The sequence below is a fragment of the Bos grunniens genome, chromosome 23 (assembly GCF_055505025.1).
Source record: "Bos grunniens cultivar Pamir isolate PY7600 chromosome 23, Bosgru_T2T1.0, whole genome shotgun sequence".
NCBI lineage: Eukaryota > Metazoa > Chordata > Mammalia > Artiodactyla > Bovidae > Bos > Bos grunniens.
Window position 1 is genome coordinate 47,178,360 of NC_141187.1, and position 16,286 is coordinate 47,194,645.

At 46.7% G+C, this 16,286-nt stretch overlaps 2 protein-coding genes across 3 annotated transcripts in view; both read right to left on the bottom strand.

Annotated features, from left to right (window-relative positions):
- LOC147347766 (N-acetyllactosaminide beta-1,6-N-acetylglucosaminyl-transferase-like) overlaps nt 1-1,613 on the bottom strand; it is a 57,700-nt gene extending 56,087 nt beyond the window's left edge. The window contains exon 1 of the mRNA XM_086370352.1: nt 24-1,613. Coding sequence (XP_086226478.1) covers nt 24-948 — 925 coding nt within the window. The 5' untranslated portion in view covers nt 949-1,613. The remainder of the gene's footprint in view (nt 1-23) is intronic.
- Nucleotides 1-9,479, bottom strand: part of LOC147347768 (N-acetyllactosaminide beta-1,6-N-acetylglucosaminyl-transferase-like) — a 28,561-nt gene extending 19,082 nt beyond the window's left edge. The window contains exons 1-2 of one of the 2 annotated variants that reach the window (XM_086370349.1): nt 8,413-9,479; nt 1,092-1,224 (exon numbers count right to left, since the gene is read on the bottom strand). In XM_086370349.1, coding sequence (XP_086226475.1) covers nt 1,181-1,224; nt 8,413-9,331 — 963 coding nt within the window. In that variant the 5' untranslated portion in view covers nt 9,332-9,479 and the 3' untranslated portion in view covers nt 1,092-1,180. Of the gene's footprint in view, nt 1-1,091; nt 1,225-8,412 lie in introns of those variants that run through there. The other variant, XM_086370348.1, reaches the window with a different exon arrangement.
- Between the last annotated feature and the right edge of the window lie 6,807 nt (nt 9,480-16,286).

Here is a 16,286-nt window from a genome sequence, read left to right on the forward strand (position 1 = left end):
CAAAAGTTAAGAGATATACATACCAGGAATCCTATTGAGTGTGACCCAGAAATGTTCGTCAGGACTGTACGTGTCCGTGGACCAGGACATTAAGTCAAGCGCCAGCGGGTCGTGAAGGACGAAGTTTGCGAATTCCCTTGTGAGGGCCACATAGGCAGTGCCAAAGTAAACGGTCATGTTGTGAGGAGGCAGTGTTTTCAATTTTGTGGTTTTAATCACGTAGGAATTTTTTTGGTTTAATAGCTCGTGATGGACATACTTAGTCCGCCCAACTGCGTGAGCTGGAGGCAGCACCCCGGGGGTGATGTTTTTCCCTTTAAATCCCTTCAGATACTGAACGATCTCCCTGTTGGTTTTCAGGGGGAAATCTTGCCCACAGGTGTTGAGGATGTATTTCCACGGAACCTCTGAGGCCACAAGATCTTTCATGCAGTTCAGGTCAGCCTGGAGCCTGGAAATCCCACCGTAGACCACGGGCTCCATCTTGGAAGCCAGAAAAGCGTTTGGGAAGCAGCTCAGTAACTGCTTCACCGAGCCTTTAAATGTATCTGTTGCCTTTTTGTCCACGTGAACACAGTAGACATTTTGGGGCATGTAAATAGCCCTGAAGAGTCTCTCAAAAGTGCCGAAGTCTTTGTGGATGGTCATCACATAAGCCAAGGGGAAGCCAGCCTCTTCTTCAGAGAGTGTTTCTGTTATGTAGTGACTCTGAGCCACGTACTCATGACAGGTGGTTTCACTGAAGGTACTCTTCAATGCATTCTTTTTAGGGCAAAAACTCTTCCCCTTAAAAATCTGGTGACAGACTTCTGATAATAGTGAAGCATTGGATAAGGAAGCTTGAAGGAAATTTTTATTCTCCCCTAACTTGTTGTTGCAAACAAACACAAAAATCAGGGCCGTGACCAGAGACACACAGAAGAGACAATGCTTCCAAAAGCCCATCATTCAAACCCAGGAAATGAGTAGAATGTCTCTTGGGACATCTGGTCAGAGGGTAGACAGACTTAACTTACATTTTCTCCGAAATCCATAACCATCCTCTAGGTGGACGCAGCTCTGACCGGCCGCTCCGTGACCTTCCAGCTGATCCTGCTTGTCCTTTTTCTGTCTTCCTTTCCTCTGCATTCCCCACGGTGCTGCTTTTCCACCTTTCTCCAACACGTTTCTGAAGGAACTCTTAGCGATTTGCTTTGCTCTGTCTCCTCCCCCGTCTCATCTTGCCTGTTTATACACACACAAAAAACAAGTTGCCCCAGGGAGGTTCTGACTCCAGCGTGTCCACCCTTCCCTACAGGAAAATCAGTGAGGGGTGAAGGGACCTTTCTGCAAGTCACCGCTCTCAGACTTTAACCCGGGCCTCTTCTCTCAGCCAGAAGGTTGGCAACTGTGTCAGCTCCCAGACTTCCTGTTAATCATTTGCATTCAACTGACTGAGTTTGTTTGCTTAAACAGCACTGCCAAGTTACAAGCATCGGTCCCGAGCATGTGAACACTGCCTGGAGAGATAATCTGTCAATAAATATTTAGTACTTAAAAATTAATCACCTCACCTTGTCTTTTTCCACACACGCCCCCCTCTCCATATTGGCTGGCTATGCCATAAAGCATGGCGTATGACTGGCTGTTGAGCCATTCTTTCCAGCACTTAATTTTCTCTGCTATGAGGTAAGGTCTTTAAAAAGGCACATTAGCAAGCGAACCTCACCACCTGACTTACTACACTAAGATGAATAAAAACTAATCAAAAAAAAAACAAAAAACAGGGACTTCCCAGTGGTACAGTGGTTAAGAATCTGTCACGCAACACAGGGGACATGGGTTCTATGCCTGGTCTCAAGTGTTGCACCTAAGACCTGATGCAGGCAAATGAATAAATATTTTTTTGAAAAATACATTTACATAAAAAAATACCTCTAAAAGCCTAGCAGCCCATTATAACCCCCAAATTGCATAGGGCCTAAAGCTGAAGTTAGTGAATATCAAGTTTATCTCATCTAAGCCCGGGTGGCTCAGTGGTAAAGAATTTGCCTGCCAATGCAGGAGACACAGGAGACATGGATTTGATCTCTTGGTTGGGAAGATCCCCTGAAGGAGGAAATGGTAACCTGCTTCATATTCTTGCCTGAAGAATCCCATGGACAGAGAAGACTGTTGGGCTAGAGTCCATGGGGTCACAAAAGAGTCAGACACGACTTAGTGACTAAACAACCACAGAACCGAAGGAGAGAAGTTCTCAGATTCCATATACGTATAAACCTTCCCAAAGGAGTTCCCTTATCTGCAAAACATGAGAATAATTTTATCACCTTCATAAGTCAATCGTGGGAGTACAATGAGAAAAACGTATCAAGGGTTCACGGCCGCCCCCAACCATGAGTGGGGCTGAGACTGGAGCCAGCTGGACCCCAGGCTGGGCAGCAGGAGCTTGTCTCCAGTTGGTGCTTCATGGCAGAGATAAAGACAGGAGCAGAGAGGAGCTGAAATCTGCTTGAGTGAGAAGATGATGACCACAGTCTTCATCCTGGAGGTCAAGGAGATCTCCCTGACTGCACATGTGCAGAAAGGCCCCTCAGGGGTCAAAAATGGAGGCATTTACGTCTAATTATGCTTTCGAAACGAGTTGAATAGTTTGTATAACTTTTTCTCCTCATACATGCAGATGATGACATGAACTCTCCCTTTGTTTGTTTTGGCTTTCCTCATTCTTGGCACAGTTCCATTTCTCCAGAGAGTTTATGCTAAAAGCATCTCTAATGACTTGCCTGTTCTACCCTGAATTTACAACTCCCCGAGTTTGCTATTATTGTTGTTGTTATTTTAATATTGTTTATTCATTTGGCTGCCAAGTCTTCGCTGCATCATGCGGGATCTTCTGTTGCAGCTCTTGGGCTTACCTAACTGCTCCGTGGCAAGTGGGATCTTAGATCCCTGGCCAGGGATTGAACCTATGTCCCCTGCCTTGCAAGGTGGATTCTTAGCCTGTGGACCACCAGTCTTTGAAGTCCCTACAACTCCCTGAGTTTAAAGTTACAAGGGGAAGAACGTTTGCAAATTGGCACTTGGCTGCAGTGGAATCCTAACCCCAAATCCTTAAAATCAGAAGGATTTTGACAATGCTAGACATTATTAATGTCAATCTTTTTTTTTGCACTACCCCAGTGCTTTCTGATGTTTACTCTCCTGGTGGTTACATGGCAGATGCTGGTTTTCCTGAGGCCCTTTTGCACGACACCACTCACCATTCTTCCGAATTCTGGGCAGGATGCTCTTGCCATTTACACAAGATTGTAGAAGGGATGGTAATAAGTGACGAAAAAGAACGGCAATCCTTTTCCTCAGTTTGAACATCAGGTCAAAAACTATCTTTTAATTAATTAATTTTTGGCTGTACTGGGTCTTCGCTGCTGTGCACAGGCTTTCTCTAGTTGCGGCGGGCAGGGGCTACATTTCATTGCAGGGCACGGGCTTTTCATCTCCTGACTTCTCTTGTTGCAGAGCACACGCTTAGGTGGGTGGGCTTCGGTAGTTGCACGGCGTGGGCTCAATAGCTGTGGCGCATGGGTTTAGTCACCTTGGCACGTGGAATCTTCCCAGACCGGGGATTGAACCCATGTCCCCCGCATGGGCAGGCAGAACTCAACCAGGAAAATCCCAGGAAGGAAATGGCAACCAGGCAAATCCCAGGTCAAAACTGATACCCCAATTCTAAGTTGGAGGCACCGACTGAGTAGGTTAGAATTCTGGAGAAGTCGTCGGCCAGGGCAGACTTGTGGCTCAGTTACTCAATAAATGGCTGGGTGAGAGTCCCTTGGACTGCAAGGAGGTCCAACCAGTCCATCCTAAAGGAGATCAGCCCTGGGTGTTCAGTGGAAGGACTGATGCTAAAGCTGAAACTCCAATATTTTGGCCACCTCATGCGAAGAGTTGATTCATTGGAAAAGACCCTGATGCTGGGAGGGATTGGGGGCAGGAGGAGAAGGAGACGACAGAGGATGAGATGGCTGGATGGCATCACAGACTCAATGGACATGAGTTTGAGTGAGCTCCAAGAGTTGGTGATGGACAGGGAGGCCTGGCGTGCTGCGATTCATGGGGTTGCAAAGAGTCAGACACGACTGAGCGACTGAACTGAACTGAACTGTATGATGAAGTCCTAGAATTCAGCCCATACTTGCTTATTTCTACACAACGTTCACTCTTACAAATTCCCACTCCAGTCATAAACTCATTTTCATCCTAAGAAAACTGCACTGAAAGTTTAATCTCCACAGTTGACTATAGAAAGGAAACAGAGAGAAGAGCCCTGTTTGTACAGCTGCGGTTACTCCACACACCAGAACCCAAAGCACTTTTCACACATTCCTTTCATTTTGACAGCACCTCTGTGCCCAAGTGAGAAACCAGGGATACCGAGTGGAAACTTTGTCCGAGTCCACAGAGGTCACAGAGAAAGAGCAACCTGGGTTAAAATGGTTTTAACGTCACATTTTGTTTTTCTTTTCCAGCTCTGTCTCTGGCCAGACTGTCTTCTCTGTCTGTCTTCTTTCTCTTTTCTCTCCCTCCTCTTTCTCTCTTTGTCTATACGTTTACTATACTAAACTCTGTACTCTGCTTTACCTTCATCTCTGTGGGGGTTTGGTTTTTTTATTAGCCACAGGAAATAGTCTGAAGCACCAGGACTTAAAATAGCCCCGCATGTGGTTGAGAAAGAGTGGTGAGAAACAGCCTGGATTGTAGGCAGGAAGGTCTCCAGTTGAGTCAAAGCCACTCTTGACAGCCCAGCGCATCTGAGAAAGCCATTTGATCTCACACTGCCCTGCTTCCTCCAGAGTAAATTTGAGAAAACAACCCCTGCTCTCACTCAGGGACCTCTAAGGCTGGCTTCCTCTCAAGCAAATCACCCATGCCTCTGAGTCTGGGTTTTTTCTGACATCAACATCCGGGTACAGCTGGAAGATTCCAGAAGTAACGTACAGAAAGCATCCAGCCAGAGAGTGGCCAGAGACGTCAGAGCAAATTTCAGACTTTCAGGGAAAGCCATTGGGAAGAAAAGAGTGAGAGGAGGAGGTGGGGAAGGTTGCAGTTTTTTGACACAAAATCCCTGGAAATAGAATAGCAGGGAAATGTAAGAAAAAGCTGGCTCTTTTCTTTTTCTCTTTGGCCGCACCAGGCAGGGTGCAGGATCTTCCCTGACCCAGGGATGGAACCCACATCCCCTGCAATGGAAGCTTGGAGTCTTAACCACTGGGCTGCCAGGAAAGCCCAAAGCTGGTTCTTGTCAAAACAGTCCATTACATATCATTGGTATAATGCAAAGCTGAGGCCAAGAGCTGACAGATGAAGAGCAGCTCAGGGTTGCGTGCTAAGTTGCTCAGTCGAGTCCAGCTCTTTGCAGCCCTATGAGCCCGCTGTAGCCCACCAGGCTCCTCTGTCCATGGGATTTCTGAGCAAGAATAATGGGGTGGGTTGCCATTTCATTCTCCAGGGGATCTTCCCTACCCAGGGATTGAACCCACATCTCTTACATCTCCTGCATTGGCAGGTGGGCTCTTTACCACTAGTGCCACCTGGGAAGTATCTGGTAATAACCTACAACGGAAGAGAATCTGAAAAAAGAATATATATAAGTGAATCACTTTGCCATGTACCAGAAATTAAAAGAACATGTAAATCAACTATACTTCAGTTTTAAAAAAAGAGGTGATGTTTCCAGAAAACCTCTTCCCTCAGTAGTTTTCTAGCAAATAGACCCCTTTCTATCTCTCTCCATTCCCGGGAGGATAAAGTTGCCTGGGAGCACCCTAGTGCGAATCTTCTCCTTCTCTTATGATGGAGGCCGTTATTGGAGTTTACGTTGGTATTTAAACGCAGAATAACAAAAGCTGGAATGTGGAAGCTTAACGTTCTGTTTGCCTCAGTCCCAGTCCCAAAGGCCTGTCCTTCAGAGTCGCAAAGACTGAGACTTAAAATAAGCTGGAGTCTTGGAGTCTCATGTTACTGTTATCCAACGCCGGCTTACCCTCCCCTACAGAGTCCTGGAAGCTTTGAATCTAACACTTCCAACTTCAGAAATGTTGTAAGATGTCGCCATGGGGGAGATAACTGTCCTTGATAAAACTGCATCTCCCACTAGGACACTCAAAATAGGGCCCATGCCAATGTAGGAGACTCGGGTTCCATCCCTGGGTCAGGAAGATCCCCTGAAGAAGGAAATGGCAACCTGCTCCAGTATTCTTGCCTAGGAAATCCTTTGGACAGGGAAGCTTGGCAGGCTTGGCAGTCCATGGGGTTACAAAGAGTCAAGACATGACTGAGCAACTAAACCAAAACTTTCCTGAGACTACCGTCCAATTTACCCATGCAGAAGTTTGCTTTTCCTAGAGAAAGAACTTCTGAATTTTCTTCACAGATTCTTTTTTTTTAAATATTTATTTTAAATTTTATTTTATTTATTTGGTTTCATTAGGTCTTAGCTGCGGCCTGTGGGATCTAGTTCCCAGATCAGGGTTGGCACCCAGACCCCTAAAACTCCAGGAAGTGTGGGGTCTTAGCCACTAGAGCACCAGGGAGTCCTCTTTCCAGATTCTTTGTGCTTAAAGTTCACCCTCAAATTTAGTCCCAGGCAGGAAAGCCTATAGCCCCAGATCTGGAGTGACCTTTAACAGAGTTGGGTCTGAGTTCATTCCGGAAGCAGAAATGCTGACATCTGACAAAGCTGTATGTGAAAAGGTGTGACTTAGTTTTGACACTTCCCAGCATTAATTGCAATAGCACTTTCCATAGTGAAAAAACTGGAAACACACGCTCAACAGCTGAGGAATTGTTAAGCAAATTCTAGTACATCCATACCATGAAAAAGAATGCAATTACCCAGTGTATATGCACGGCAATTATTTCTCAATTTGTGTGATGTATAATGTTTGCTTTTTAAAATTTTCTTAGTTTTTACATACCGACTTTTCTTTATTTCTCAGATTTTCTACAATAGGATTGTATTCTATAATAAGAAAAAAATTTTTTTTTAATTATTATTTATTTATTTGGCTGCATTGGGTCTTAGTCGCAGTGTACTGGCTCAGTAGTTGCGGGGCGTGCACTTAGTCGCCCCTTGGCACGTGGGATCTGAGTTCCCCAATCAGGAATTGAACCTGCATCCCCTGCTTTGGAAAGAAGATTCCCAACCACTGGCCCACCAAGGAAGTCCGAAGAAAAGAATTATTTTAATATTCTGCTCATCAGTAACTAGTACAGGGTTTTCAGATTCTACACAAAGGGTGAGTTCTTGACTCCTGCAAGCCTAGAGCACAGAGCACAGAGGATGGCAGGTTTCCATTCACCAAAGTGAGGCCGCCACATGGCCAGGCCCAAGTGTGGTCTACGGTTCATTTGTCTGACAGTCCAGAATTCTGGAAAGTTCTGGTCAGTTAAAAAAATTTGATTTGGAAAAGCTGAATTATTTCACATTGTTCTTATAGAAATGTTGTTGACATTTTTCAGACCTCAAACTTTTCCAGCTTGAGCAATTCAAATTCGCGTAAAATGAAACCATGATGAATAACCCACATGGCAAATAACTGGAAGAATCCGCCTGCAATGCAGGAGACCCTGTTTCAGTTCCTGGGTCGGGAAGATCTGCTGGAGAAGGGACAGGCTACCACTCCAGTATTCTTGGGCTTCCCTTGTGGCTCAGCTGGTAAAGAATCTGCCTGCAATGTGGGAGACCTGGGTTTGATCCCTGGGTTGGGAAGATCCCCTGGAGTAGGGAAAGGCTACCCACTCCAGTATTCTGGCCTGGAGAACTCCATGGACCATTCAGCCCGGGGGATTGCAAAGAGTCGGACGTGATTGAGAGATTTTCACAGAAAACATACTATAACTGATTAAAAAAAACCAGTTTCACTTGTCATATCAAAGACTTAATGACCATGTCAAAATTTGATAGGCAGGCACCTTCTCTAAGCAAACAGTATATTTATTGATATGTAAGATGATTAACTTCTGTTATATGAATTCCATTGCACCAGACACACGAAAATTTACAGGGTGTCCATAAAGCTGGAAACACAGGTGAATATGCATGTGTGCATAGTCACTTCAGTTGTGTCCAGCTCTTTGCGACCCTATGGACTGTAGCCCACCAGGCTCCTCTGTCCATGGGATTTTCCAGGCAAGAATATTGGAGTGGATTCTCATACCCTCCTCCAGGGGATCTTCCTGACCCAGGGATCGAACCTGCGTCTCCTGCATTGCAGGCGAGAATTCTTTACCGTGGAGCCACCAGGGAAGCCCAAAGGTGAGTATACATAATACAATTAAGGACAGTTTCAAAGTGTAAAATACTTGCACACATACACACGCACATACACGCACAATGCTTCCAGACTTTATGTAGAATCAAGTCCCACATACCTGGAATCCTGTTCAGTGTCACCCAGAAATGCTCATCAGGAGAGTACGTGTCCCTCGACCACTCAAGTAAGTCAAGAGCCCTCTGGTCTCGGAGAACAAAATTAACAAATTCTCTTGTAAGCGCTACGTAGGTGGAACCGAAGTAAATGCTGAGATTATGGGGAGGAGGCGTTTTTCTTATCCAAGTCCACAGCATAAAGGAAAACAAACTGTATCTCTGCTCCAAGTGCCTATATTTAGTCCTTCTGATAATGTGAGGAGGAGGCAGCACCCCGGGGGTGATGTTTTTCCCTTTAAATCCTTTGAGATGCTGGATGATCTCCCGGTTGGTTTTCAGGGGGAAATCTTGCCCGCAAGTGTTGATGGTGTATTTCCACGGGACCTCCGAGTCTATGAGGTCTTGCAGGCAGTTCAGGTCAGCCTGGAGCCTGGAAATTCCTGCGTAGACCACAGACTCCATCTTGGAAGCCAGGAAGGCATTTGGGAAGCAGCTCAGTAATTGCTCCACTGCATCTTTAAATTCAGCTCTCGCTTTCTCATCCACATGAACACAGTAGACATTCTGAGGCATGTAGACAGCCCTGAAGAGCCTCTGGAATGTATCCAAGTCTTTGTGGATGACCATGACATATGCCAGAGGGAACTCAGCTTCTTCTTTGGACAGAGGTTTCGTTATGTAGTGATTCTGGGTCAGGTATTGTTGGCAAGTTATGTCTTTCAGTGGCGTCATTGGTATATTTCCACCCAAGATTTTCTTTCCTGCTTCAATCATGTCACAGGCCTCTGCAAGCACCGAAGAGTTTGCAATTTTCCCCACTAGCAGATGTTTCGGCAGGTTGAAATTGTTGATATACAGGAACGAAAGAGTTATAGAAATGGCCATAAATCCCACAACAAACTTGAACATCTTCAGCGTCATGCTTCCCACCACCTCTCCTGTGCTCGTCACTCTGTATCGTTACAAAGTCAGCCGCAGCTTCATCCTCTGACTGTTGGAGAATCAACTCCTTCTTCTTATTTTGAGCAAGAAGATAAATACTGCCTCTCACTTAAGGGTCAAGGGGTCAACCCCAAGCTTGACGTTCTTCTTTTACAACGAAGGGACTGAGTGGATCCAAGAACATGAGGCACTGGGGCCAGTGGAGCAAGAACTGCGTGGTGGTGTTGCCTTGGTCCAGCTCAACCTCAAGTTAAGACTCTGTCACGGCTGCCAACTCAGGGTGTTCTGGGAGGGCAGGGAGGAGGAAGTTGAATGTGGGTCCTTCTTACAGCCCTTTTACCCCCGCCAGAGGGACACCTCATCACCGTGACTGATGTCATCTTTAAGCTCAGGGGACAGCTTATGTCTTCGGTTTGGGGACCATCTCACTTTTCATGAGTCACTTTTCATGAGCCGGGGTCACCACCCGCACTTACTGATACTAATCTTGATGGCACCCAGAATTTCTCAACAGGAGTGTATCCCTCTACCTAAAGATAAAAATCAAGAATTCATTGAAATGCAGGATTGGATGGAATCGTGCAGATCATTCAGACCAGCTCACTCAAGTTGCAAATGCAGTGCCTTGAAAATGAACCGTCATTGATGTTTTATCACACTTTTTTTTTTTTGGCTGTAGTGAGTGGCATGTGGAATCTTCGTTCCCTGGCCAAGGATCGAACCCCGGGCCCCCTACGGTGGAAGCATGTAGTCTTAACCACTGGACTGCTAGGGAAGTCCCTCTATCACACGCTTGACTCCACTTTCTCACTGATGGTCTGGGAGGTGAGCATGGGCATTATACCCACAGGAGACTGAAGCACACTTGCCTGACTCTAGCAAGGTTTCGACTCTAGCAGAGTGGAGAACATTCTACCTGGAACGTTCTCTTCCCACACGTTCCTTGATGAGACCCTCCTGTCCACCAGGGCCTTGGGTGGCACCTTCCCTGCCCCCCACGTTCAGGTTAGGAGCCCTTCCCGCTCCACTAGGGCCCGGCGCCCCACTCTCGTCTGTTTGCCCCGCCACCAGCCCATGGAAGGTGACTTCTGTCTACTGGTCACAGTGTTTTTGGCACCTAGTTGATAGTAGACATGCATCATAAAATTAAGTCTGGTCGCTCTTCTTCCCTCTACACCAGGGGTGGGCAAAGCTACAATGGGCATCCTGGCGGGGTGGGGGGCAATCCACCTGTCATTTTTTTTTTTTTTTGGCCGCATAGCATGTGGAATCTTAGGTCCCCGACCAGGAATCGAACCCGTGCCACCCACATTGAAAGGGCAGAAGGGCAGAGTCTTCATTTTTGAAAGCACAGAGTCTTAACCACTGGACTGCCAGAGAAGTCCCTGCCATATGTTTTTGTACAGTTTGTGTGCATTTTAAAAAATATCCTTTACCGCTATATCTTGATTTACTGATTTTGGACACTGTATACTGACTTTCTTCCATGGTAGGTGAGAACTCAGTTCTTCCACGCCGTGCACGCATGCTAAGCCGCTTTAGTCGTGTTCAACTCTTTGGGATCCTGGGGACTGTAGCCCACCAGGCTCCTCTGTCCAAGGGATTCTCCAGGCAAGAATCCTGGAGTGGGCTGCCATGCCCTCCACTGTGTGCAGTTTTGAATGGCTGAAAGAAAATTGGAAGAAAGAAAAAACATTTCATGGCACGTGAGATTCAAATTTCAGTGTCCATGAATACAAGGCCATCGGACCATAGCCATTTGTTTACAGACTGTAAACACAGAGAATCCACTAAATGGATTGTTCTGTTGGTCTTTTCTGCACACAGTCACTTGGAGAGTCTCACCTGAGACTCGAGTGCACTGGAAATTCAGAGAACGACACTTTGCCTGACTCCAGCGTGACTCTAACTTTGGCAAAATGTGGTGCTGCCACTCAGAGGCTGTGTGGCACATTGCTCGGCCTGGTGGACTATCTCTTGCTTGACAGGAGGGAGAATTCTTGCCATTACAGCGTTTTATTCCCCACTAGACTGGGGGCAACTCAGAAGGAAGAACCTGTCTTTGAAGACATTAGAAGTGCTCAACGTGGTATTTGAGCATTGCTGAAAAAACCTGCCAGATCTCAAAATCCCAACCCCACCACAGTCTCCACAAGGACATTTACAAATGTCTCAGGAGGAAGCGAATTGTTTTGCTGATATATAGCAAATTGTTTTGCTATGCTGTTTTATAACTTCCATACATCTCATTAAGTCACTGGGGGACTTCCCTGGCAGTCTAGTTGTTGCTTCCACTGCAGGGGGCTCAGGTTCAAGCCCTACTCAGGGAACTAAGATCCTACATGTTGGGTCTGGGGCCAAAAAAAAAGTCATTGAAAACGAAGACATCTAACAGAGGTTTTGAAAAAATGGGACAAGAGACAAATTAGATCAGGTGGAAGAAAAAAGCAAGCAAGGTCTGGAACCCAGGGTACTCTTGGTAATTCTTTGGAATGTTCTGGCAGCAACTGCTAAGGAGCCTGGAGAGCATATGAAGGCAGTGAGATGCATCGCTTCTATTATTCATTGCAGAATTAGATATGTCTTAAGAATAAAAAATTTCCCAATGTCCTAGGCACACACATCAAAAATCAAGTCTTTTTATTTTAGTGCTTCTCTTGTAATTTAGAGTTTTCCCTGGTGGTTCAGATGGTAAAGAATCCACCTGCAATCCAGGAGACCCAAGTTCAATCCCTGGGTCGGGAAGATTTTCTGGAGAAGGAATGTGAGTCCCAGTCTAGTCGGTGAGGGTCTTAGGAATCACGTGGTGGTCAGGGTTAGAAACCCACCCAAAGAAGTTCCGTTGTATGAGATGACTTGTCTGAGGCCCCCCCACTGATGGCAGCCTGGGTTGGAATTCAAGTCCTATCCAACTGGCCCCAGAGCTGGACTTCTTTGCAGGCATGGAGCCCCCGTCCTGTCTCCATATCCAGCTCATCTGTTTCAGAACAGAATCAAGAAGGCAGAGCACTGGGCTTCCCTGGTGGTCCAGTGGATAAGAGTCTGCCTGCCGATGCAGGGGACACCAGTTCGATCCCTGGTCCAGGAAAGTTCCACAGGCCATGGAGCGACTAAGCCCGGGCACTCTGCTATAGCTACTGAGCCTGTGCTTCAGAGCCCATGTTCCACAGCAAGAGAAGCCCCTGCAATGAGAAGCCGAGCACCACACATCTAGGGAGTAGCTTCCACTCTACATCCAGAGAAACCCCAAGCGCAGCCGAAAGTAACTTAATAAATACATAAAATTATCATTTTAAAAAAGGAAGGCAGAGCATCATCTTGTTAGACTTCAGCTGGGAACGTTCAAGTCTGGTGACTCAGGCTTTTTTTTTTTTTTTTGTAGCTCTGCACATGTGGGCCAAGGACCACAAATACTGATTTGGGGATTACAAATTTTAGAAAGTAGACAAATGTGCAAATTTAGAACCGGTGAATAATGAGGGGTACACTCAGAGGTGTAGGGGGTGCAGCCTGACTTTCAGACCATCTCAGCATGGCTACTGGGGCATCTGGTCCTGCAGCCACATCGGCAGCACGAGCCCCGAGTCACTAAGGTGCCAGCTGGCTTAAGTTTAACACTCTGTTAGGGGAGCTTAAACATTGACAGCTTTAACCTCCCGCTAAGTGGAAAACTGACCCCAGGTCCTCTGTGTCCATAAAGAGAATAAGCGTCAGTGTTCTTTCATGAATTGCGGCATCCACTGATCCTCTGATGTGATAACATTCTAGAGCATTTGGGACAAGGTGCACGCGTGCACACACGATTCTGTTACAGGGTTGCTTTCCTGGTAAGAAGAGCAGAGTTCTGGTTCTTGCACTTACTGTGTAAACTTGAGCAAGACTGGGAATCAGAGGAGCCTAGCTGAGAGAGAGAGAGAGACAAATAGACACACACACAGGCATGCATGCACTTTATAGGTTTGTGTGTGTGTGGGCTCAGTCGTATCCGACTCTTTGCTACCCCATGGCCGTAGGCCACCAGGCTCCTCTGTCCATAGGATTTCCCAGGCAAGAAACTGGAGCAGGTTGCCGTTTGCTCCTCCAGGGGATCTTCCTGACCCAGGGATCAAACCCGTGTCTCCTGCGTCTCCTGCATCGCAGGCGGACTCTACCACTGAGTCACCTAGGAGTTACTTCTTGGCAAACTCCTTCCTTCATCTTCCCTTCCCGGGTTAACCTGCTCCCTAGGCATTAGTGGTTCAGTCTCAGAATTTTCCAGAACCCCACATGTCTTCAGTAAAATCCCAGCCACCGAGACTAGCTATGCAGTAAAACAAACAAACAAAAACCCCATCATTCATCAACATGGAGATGAGCTGGTCTGGGGTAGCTGTGGAGCCACCGTCATGGTCTCAGTCTTAATGTAGAATGCGATCCAGATGAGCAATTATAATTAGCTAACTAAACAGATTTCCTATCGGTCTGGATCGATCATTAAGGCAGATGTTCTCATGAATCCAGGAGCATTCAGACCCTGGTCCCCTACCTTTGTGTGGATATAGATGGGACCTCTGACCGCTGGTTTCCGAGAGCCCCTAGAGTGCAGGGAGGGGTACTCCCCTGAAGCATGCATGTGCCTCCCTCTGCCCCCAGCATCCATTCTCCACAACCTACGACGGTCTCCTTATATCTCAAAAGCAGTTACAGGGCAGAATGCTTGGACAAGTTCAATCCTGCCCCAGTTCTAACCTTGCTTTGAGAAAAATGTGGTCATTTACATTTCTCCCCCTTAAAATTCCTGAGAAACTGTCTTCCACCCTCGAGTCTGGGCACCCCCATGAATCCTGGCTCACCCTCTCTCCTCGGATCAAAATGAGTAACTTGGGAAAGAATTGTCCCTAAGGGCACTTAAAGGCTCATTAGACCTATTCTCAGCTGTTTTTGATTCTGGAAGAATTTATTTTCCATATGTGTCAGGAGCCCTGCTGACATCTGTGATGACACAGGGGGCTGAGCCTGACTCTGAACTTGGGGCTTCTGCTACGCTTTCCCCCTCCACCCCGGGCAACTCCACTGAGCCTCCCATGGGCTGGAAAGCTTGGGAGTGGCCAAGCTGACCGCCGTGTGGAAAAACCGGGTCATCAGAGGACAGTGGCCATTCCGGCAAAGAGGGCAAGAAGGTGGGGTCAAGAGTTAGTTTCCCTCACAGGCCAGTGGGTGCCTGGCAGGAAAGGGGCGAACGCATCACAGCTGCCCAAATCCCCGTGACAATGGGAGGAGACCGTTCTGATTCGAACTCCATCAGTACAAACCTCCAACAGTTTATTTCATCTGGGTCCTGCTTTGAGAGCCTTCTTGAAAGGAAAATAATGGTCAAGTCTCTCCCTGGAGGGTGAATCGGTGGGAGAATCAGGAAGCCTTTCCACTTTGCTTTGGTGACAATGGGGAGGTGGTGCATGAACAGCGTGTACATGTCACAGGGCTGATTTGTGCTACTTATTTGAATTCGTGTCCAGAAGAGCCATTCTCACCGCTAGCTAAAGTCAGTGCCCAGCTGCTGTGGTCCTTGAAAGCTCGTGGCCGGAGATGGTTGTCCTGGCTTCTCATTACCCCTCTGGCTGGACTTGTTCAGAGCTGGGCAGCAAGGAACAGACAGATCCGGGTTTAAATCCCATCCCCGGCCCTCATCAGCTGTGTTCTTTGGGATATATTGTTAAAATCTTTCAGTTCAGTTCAGTTTAGTCACTCAGTCGTGTCCGACTCTTTGCGACCTCATGAATCGCAGCACGCCAGGCCTCCCTGTCTATCACCAACTCCCGGAGTTTACTGAAACTCATGTCCACTGAGTCGATGATGCTATCCAGCCATCTCATCCTCTGTCATCCCCTTTTCCTCCTGCCCCCAATCCTTCCTAGCATGAGGGTCTTTTCCAATGAGTCAACACTTTGCAAGAGGTGGCCAAAATATTGGAGTTTCAGCTTCAACATCAGTCCTTCCAATGAACACCCAGGTCTGATCTCCTTTAGGATGGGCTGGTTGGATCTCCTTGCAGTCCAAGGGACTCTCAAGAGTCTTCTCCAACACCACAGTTCAAAAGCATCAGTTCTTTGGTGCTCAGCTTTCTTCACAGTCCAACTCTCACATCCATACAGGATGGATCTTAAAATCTTTAGTTTTCATTTACTCTGTGTATCAGTCAGGGTTCTCCCAAGAAACAGAGCCTATACGGTCTCTCTTCTCTGTCTCTCTCAATAGATCAGTATCAAGAGAGACTGACTTATTTTATGGAATTTTTTGCTACCGTGATTTTGGAGGCTGGCAACTCTGCAATCTGTAGGTTAGACTGTCGGGTGAAGATCCTGGTGAGAGTTGATATGAAATTCAGGTAAAAGTTGAATAGGAGTCTTAAGTTTGAATTCCTACCAACAGGTAGGAAGCTCAGCAGGGTTTCTATGCTGCTTTCTTGAGGCAGGAGTGCTTCTAGAAACTTCAGTCTTCACTTTTAGAGTCTCCAACTGATCAGATGCGGGCCACCCACAACGTGAAGGGTAATCTCTGTTAGGTAAAGTTTGATTCATTTACACCTGCGGTCAATCCCATCTACAAATCCTTTCACAGCAACATCTAAACTAGGTTTGATCGATAAATTGGGCACCAGAGCCTAGCCATGCTGATCCCAGAAATTAACCATCACGCTCTGTAAAGTGTGAGTAATGATCTTTACTTCTTCAGTGGATCCTTGTAAGACCTGAATAATTACACGGAAAGCTGCCACTGCGTCCTGCACACACGGGAGGTTGGAAAAGAGATGAACACAGTTATGGTCCTCATCTTTAATTTGAACAATTTTAAGTAAGAAGTTAGCCTAAGGTAGTAAAACTGTATGACCTTTCAGACAATTCTGGTGAAAATTCCAACTCTACCTGAAGGCAATGTGGCCTTGGGCAAGACATTC